We start from the raw sequence: 6,628 nt of genomic DNA, 5'->3' as shown, positions 1-6,628 counted from the left end.
GATTTGTCTTTTGCAATCTCTTTACTTAGTAGATACATGTCAAATCCTGGTATTGAATATTGGGTTGCATTAAAATGGTTACTAAGGTACATAAGTAGCACTGTGCATGTTGGTATAGATTATTGTAAAAGATATGATACACTTGATCTTGTGGGGTATGTGGATTCAGATTTTACAGGTGATAGAGGCAGTAGAAAGTCCACTACTGCCTACTGTTTTACGCTTGGAGGAAATTGTGTGAGTTGGAAATCCCAGTTGCAACCTTTGGTTGCACTGTCCAAAACTGAATCTGAATATGTGGCAGTCACTGATGCTTTCAAGGAGGCCATATGACTGCAAGGAATCCTACAAAAATCCAACCTACTGGATGGACCAATGATTGTCTATTCGGACAGTCAAAGTGCCATCCACTTGAGCAAAAACCCTATGCATCGTGAGAGAACCAAGCACATAGATGTGAGGTTTCATTTTGTGAGGGATCTCATTTCAAGTGGACAATTATGCCTAGAGAAGATACAAATTGAGGAAAATCTAACAGATACGGGGACCAAGGTTGTGACAGCATCAAAGTTCAAGCATTGCTTGGACTTTTTGCATATAAGGTAACACATCAGAGCTGAGAAGGAACATTGAGATGCTTGCTGCACTAATGGAAGGACAACCTGGAGGAGTTTGTTAGCTTCAAGGTGGAGAATGTAAAAGTGTGAGGCTAACGTTTAAGTCTAACACTGCCGTTTTGGTCCAAGCGTCATGCAATCCTGATGGTTGATTCAAGGTTCATCTAATGGCTGAAATTTCCCTAAAAAGTCAAAGGTATAAACGAGGGCAGCTCTCCAATTAAAGACACAGTGAACAAAAAATCAGTTTCTCTCTTCTTCTTCGACTCTGTATAAACTCTGCTTTGTTGGGTTCTTTGGTTTACTTTAATTCTTGTAATCTTGGTGTAGTCAATTGGGTTGTTGAGTGAAGGTGGTGTTTCCTTCATGGGTAGAGAAGCCTAGGGAGTCTTTCTCTTGGGTTTAAAGGTTACGGTAAAAGAGTTGAGTGATAGATTAACAAAGTGAGTTGAGTAGTGTTTGAGAATCTGAAATTGTACTCTGTAAACAATATTGATCTTCTTAATGCAGCGAGCCTTGGTGTTTCGGAGCTCAACGTGCATATAGCTTTCTCAAATCTTGAGCAAGTGAACCACGGTAAACTCTTGTATGTGTTTCTTGTTCTTGATTTCTCTTGTGATTAATTGGCTGATCAGTATTTAGTTTAGTCTCAAATCGCAACAAGCTCTTCCATAAGAGAAGAATTAAGGAAATGAGAACTTAAAATAGCCATTGATTAAGGCGGTGTAATAGACTTGACACGTGTTCCGAATCTCCCATTAGAATGTGAATAATTTGATGCTGGACAAGTATATCCACATCCTTGGGAGTGTTAACAAGATAATTCATGATGATAATACAATCATTTTAGAGATGATCTTTGCATTGACTTTTCTCAAAGGCCAAAAGATTTTTCACAACCTTTTCCATGCAACTTCCTATTGTCATTGGTGGAATTTGTAATATTCCATTGTGAAATCTTATGTCAAGTAAGTTTTCGTTTAACTCCAACTTAAACCTCACTCAAGCTTAATTTATGTAGTTCTTTTACACTTGGTGTTGTTAGAACTTTTGGTTTCTCTTTCAACTGTGGATTAAAAGGTACAATAGAAATTCTTAGAAAGTCAATAAGATGCTTCACCCTCGAATATTTACTTTAATCAAAGTTCTTCTCTATTCCCAAGTAGCCCCAATACCAACGGGTGAAACCATGAACAATCTGAAGAATAGAAGACTTCTCTTGATTGTTAAAGGATATGTCTACATCGGCTAGCCTAAACAAATCTTTAAGAATGAAGAATGGAAGCTGATTGTCAAGCAAAAACAAGTCATTTGCAACATCATATATATTACTTGGAGGACGAAATACACTATCATAAATAAAGTGTTCCTCTTCAATATGCGTTAATGGTACCTCCAAAATGAAGACAACGTCCATTAAAATCATTTTCACAAAATCATCACTATCCATTTCAATGGTGTTTGCATAACAATCACACATATTTTCCTTTATAACTTCAATGAAATCTTTCAAGCGCACCCGATTACTTCTTTCAAAAAAACTTTTGTAAAATCTCCTTTTATAATCTTCTATTACTTTTAACTCTAGTTTACCGTGATGAATCGGACCAATAGAGACTATTTGAGGTGTGTAGGCTTCTTCATCTAGCTCACGTACACTCTCTTGAACTCTACAGATGTTGCATTCTTCAAACAAATCATTAAAAGATCCCAATTCCTTCATTAGAGAAGTTTCCAATTTTGAGTACGGGTCTTCCATGTCAATCACTGCATAATCATCACGTCTTTCCATTTGTTCACTTGCTTCCAGTTCTGAGCCTGGATCTTCAACTTCCATGTCAATCACTGCACCATCATCAATTTAAATGTGGTCATCATCATCACCAGTCAATCTATCTAATTTAACAATGCATTCTCAATGGAAAAGAAGTTCATGTTTAAGCTATTCAATGTAATATTAGTGATATATATTTGTTATTTATATTAGTGATATGTATTATTATTATTTTTTCTATTAAATCAACTATTTCTAAATTAAATTCATATTTGGGAAATTGAATTATTTTAAAGATTATAAACTTAATTTGGTAATATACCTAATTTGAATCATAGATGTGTACTTAAAAACGGGTGTTGAGGATCTCCAGCCATTTACTAAATGTTTACTTAAGTGCTAGTGCGTGATATATATACTTTAATATACATTAATAAGGATCAATTATGATTAATTAATTAGAATTTGAATAAGAAAATAACTTCAGGTTTTAAATTACGAATTTTGACACTAATAGCACGTTGAAACAATATTAGAATCTATAATTTCAAACAATTAATGCACCTTGTAATTATATTCTTTGAGAGAATATCTAGAATGCCATTCTGGTACGATCTCAGCATTACAATGTTCGGGCCATTAATAAACTGACACATATTAAATTAGTTTTATGATACAATTGAAGACCAAATTGAAATGATTGAAATCATTTGCAAAATATATAAAAAGGGAATATAAATACAGAACTTTTGAATTAAACTTATAACAAGAAAAAGTAAGTGAATATTTCAAAGAGAAGATTGATAGCTGAGTATGTATGATAATTGTTACAATAAAACAAATATATGAAAACATATCTGCATATATACTTACATTATTATGATTGAGATCCTGCAGCCTTAAATTACACTTCTTCTGTATACACCTAGTACTGAACAAAAACACTGAGAACCCCAAAGTTAGGAATCAAAAAAAAAAAAAAATGCTGAAACCTTAAGTGCAAGAAAACAGCCTTGATGATATTGGCACTTCAAAAATGAAAGGTATTTGTAAGAGATGCTTTGATAAACAACAAAGAACTTAGGCAAGAGAAAATACTAAATTTCCTTAGCTTTTTTATTATCATTTATTATTTTAAGAAAACCTGAAGCAACGAGGATATTTATTATATAAAAGAAAGAATAATAGAATAGCAAATCAGGCGACATAAATAAGTTTTACCTCTGATTGCTATCATAGAATAATTATTAATAAAATAAATTAAAATATAAATTATAAGAATCTACGTAGTTTGGAAATTTGGGCCATCACAAATCATGTTGGCCCAGCCATAATAAAATAAAACACCTGTCATCAATCCTTTTTTCCTATGTCAGAAACCTAAAATAGGAGTTAATATTTTAAATTTACTGAAAATTATTTATCTCTAAAACTTTAATAATATGTGTAACTGTGTATAATCTATTTCACTCAGTACAATTTCAAAGGAAAAGGAGTTGATATCAACTAGAGCCCCCGCCAAATCCTACAATCTTTGGGAAGTGAGAAACAATGATCTTTGGTTATATAAGTGACCATGAGAGAGCTCAATCCCCACTTCGTATGGGAGCAAACCATATGTTAAACTATCTGACCAAGCCCTCAAGCGTGTGAAGGACTCAATCATAAACACTATATTCCATTTAATTTTTTATGGTCTATTGCTTATCTAATTTAACACATTCCTCTGCAAAGATGAAAATGAATGATTGAAAAAAAAAAAAATCATGTCGTACAAGAAATAAAAACCGAAATTAGAATGAAAAATATTTATGTACATGCGCACAATCTTATTAAAGTTTGAACTAATAATGTAATCTCAACAGTATATAATGATTGTTTCAATTAATAAAACAAACATAAATAAAAAAGAGCATTTACATACTTACAATTTCAGGCTAAAAATCCAACCTTCAGAATTTCTACTACTGCATTACATTCATAGACCAAATATAAAAGCTGAGTGAGTCTAATGGTTGAAGCTAAAATAGCTCTATTTATTTAAGTCCCAGCAAACAAATGATTCAACTTATATAGAATTTAAAATGAAATTCTTGAAGAAGATAATTAAGAATAAAGCATTAATATTCTTAAATTAACCCCAACACAAGTAAATAGATTCTATATCTATCCTAAAGAGTAAAGCAATTAATTAAATTCCTGACAAGAAGAAAAGTATATGGTATTCTTAAACCTCTTCTTAAGCAAAACATGTATTATAGATCACAAAAGAAAAGACATGCCATAGGAATAACTCTTCATAACATTTTGGTAACGATAAAGGATAGAAACCATTAAATCAAGATTTAAATCATTTTCCTATTCTTTTTTTCTTTTATTATAAATCGTGTACAAACTCGGGGACAAGTTTCCCTGACCCTGGCCCTAGGCTTTAAATAGCAACGCTGGGATGGGGAGTCACTTTCTTTCTTGAGGCCTAGGCCAAGGAGAGGAATACCCAACCTCGTGATTTGCAATCACTATGAGTGTTTACATACATACATACATAAGTAATATTTTAATGAGAACTTCTTAATAACAATTTTATCAGGACCATAGTTTAATATCATTGGATTTATCATCATTGCAATGCAATAATATTTTACGATGAATCCAATAACATGGTTTGACAAAATTAATATCAAGACTACTTCATTAGACAATTTTTGTGTAAACACTTATATTGTTTTAAAGATAATAAACTCAACTTGGTTATATATCTTATTTTAATAATAGAGCTGTATTTATAAAAGGAGTGTTGAAGATCCCAGCCATTTACTAAATGTTTATTGAAGTATTATAGTGCTTAATATATATATTTCTTACTAACCATAAATATTTAATATACTAATTAATTGACATAAATTAATTTTTTCTATTTAATTAAATAATAGAATAGAGAATAATACTGTAATATATATTAGAATTGATAGATTAATACTAATTTAATGAATAAAAGAGTATAGAAAATAGACTCTATACTGAAATATTTTTATTAAAAAAAAAAAAAATCAGGTGTCCCTGAAAGAACTGATACAGTATCGAATGAAATCTATAAATGATACTCAAAATTCTAGTCTAAGCTTTAATTGTAAACAAAATCAGCCTAGTTTTGTCCAAAAGATCAATATTGAAAATAAAATTAAACTCTTTAATAAACATGGATCAGCCAGGTTGGAAATTTGTACAAGAAAAGAACTTTAAGTTTTGAATTACACTGTTGATGTTGAAAAAATAATAGAAATTTTGCGAAATAATATAAAGCCTTTTTCTTTTTACAACAAGCATTAGTCGTCATAAGTAATAAACTATGACGTCACTAAATTTGGGCCAGATTTTAATACTTCAGTCTAAGTATTAAATTTAGTTGTCTTTGACGTCAGATTTTAGGAGCTTCAATCAATTATATTTGGGCCATAATGGGCTTACTAAAACCTGGGCTTCCGCTTGGGCTAGGGAACCTGATGAACGTGGGTTTAGGAGGAATGAGACCTCACTGTTCTAAGGAAGGGTGATATTTATACTTGAGGAACGTCTTTTGTGGCTTTCATTTTTTTTTTTCTTTTTAATTAGGACAGGACCACTGCCTTGTCCTTTCCGGGTCCACACATAGTAATTTATGTTAAAGGTCCGTTGGAATTTAGCTCAAGGCTCAGTATAGTCGGTAATGCCCATAATAGTCATTTGTTCGTATGATTTTCTTAACAGGTTACATGACAAGTTTGTAATACTAAAATATTTCAAAAACACTCTCAAGGAAAGTATTCATTTGTGAATGTATATCTAAAAGGTGAAGTAACTTATTTGATTACAAAGGCTTCTGTGATAAAATAAGAATGTGAGGAGAGCTACTGCTTACTTTTTCTCAAAATATTTATGTTTATTAGTATCTCCTTATACCTCATGGAGAGCTTTATGAATTGCACTATTCATTAAACCTCCTCAAACATGCAGTCAAGGCATAATGATAATTTTTAATTGTCCCATTGGCTCTTTATGTGGTCATCTACATTAGTGTATTCAAATATTGGTTGGTTCATTGTAATAGAGAAAGATTTTATTGACTTGTGTTAGTATTAAACATCTAATGTTAATTTGTAGGTACGCAAATGCTCTCTTGTATATATATGTGTGTGTGTGTGTGTTATGCCTAAAAAATCAGGGCTAACGTAGACTTATGTCAAATATTGTGTCATCC

General features: G+C 31.6%; 1 protein-coding gene across 3 annotated transcripts; it reads right to left on the bottom strand.

The window, feature by feature from the left end:
• Positions 1-1,552: 1,552 nt before the first annotated feature.
• LOC116109151 (UPF0481 protein At3g47200-like) lies at positions 1,553-4,422 on the bottom strand. Of its 3 annotated transcripts, none has more exons than XM_031395380.1 (2): positions 4,320-4,422; positions 1,553-2,462 (listed from the first exon to the last, which is right to left on the bottom strand). In XM_031395380.1, exon 2 carries the CDS (start codon positions 2,452-2,454, stop codon positions 1,753-1,755), a length of 702 nt encoding a protein of 233 aa, XP_031251240.1. In that variant the 5' UTR covers positions 2,455-2,462; positions 4,320-4,422; the 3' UTR covers positions 1,553-1,752. The 3 variants fall into 3 exon arrangements, with proteins under 3 accessions (XP_031251240.1, XP_031251239.1, XP_031251241.1); XM_031395379.1 differs by having other exon boundaries at positions 4,316-4,406; XM_031395381.1 differs by having other exon boundaries at positions 4,342-4,394.
• Between the last annotated feature and the right edge of the window lie 2,206 nt (positions 4,423-6,628).

Source organism: Pistacia vera, unplaced genomic scaffold (assembly GCF_008641045.1).
Source record: "Pistacia vera cultivar Batoury unplaced genomic scaffold, PisVer_v2 Contig573, whole genome shotgun sequence".
Lineage (NCBI taxonomy): Eukaryota > Viridiplantae > Streptophyta > Magnoliopsida > Sapindales > Anacardiaceae > Pistacia > Pistacia vera.
Note: the sequence above shows the minus strand (reverse complement) of the source record. Positions and strands in the feature narration are given on the sequence as shown.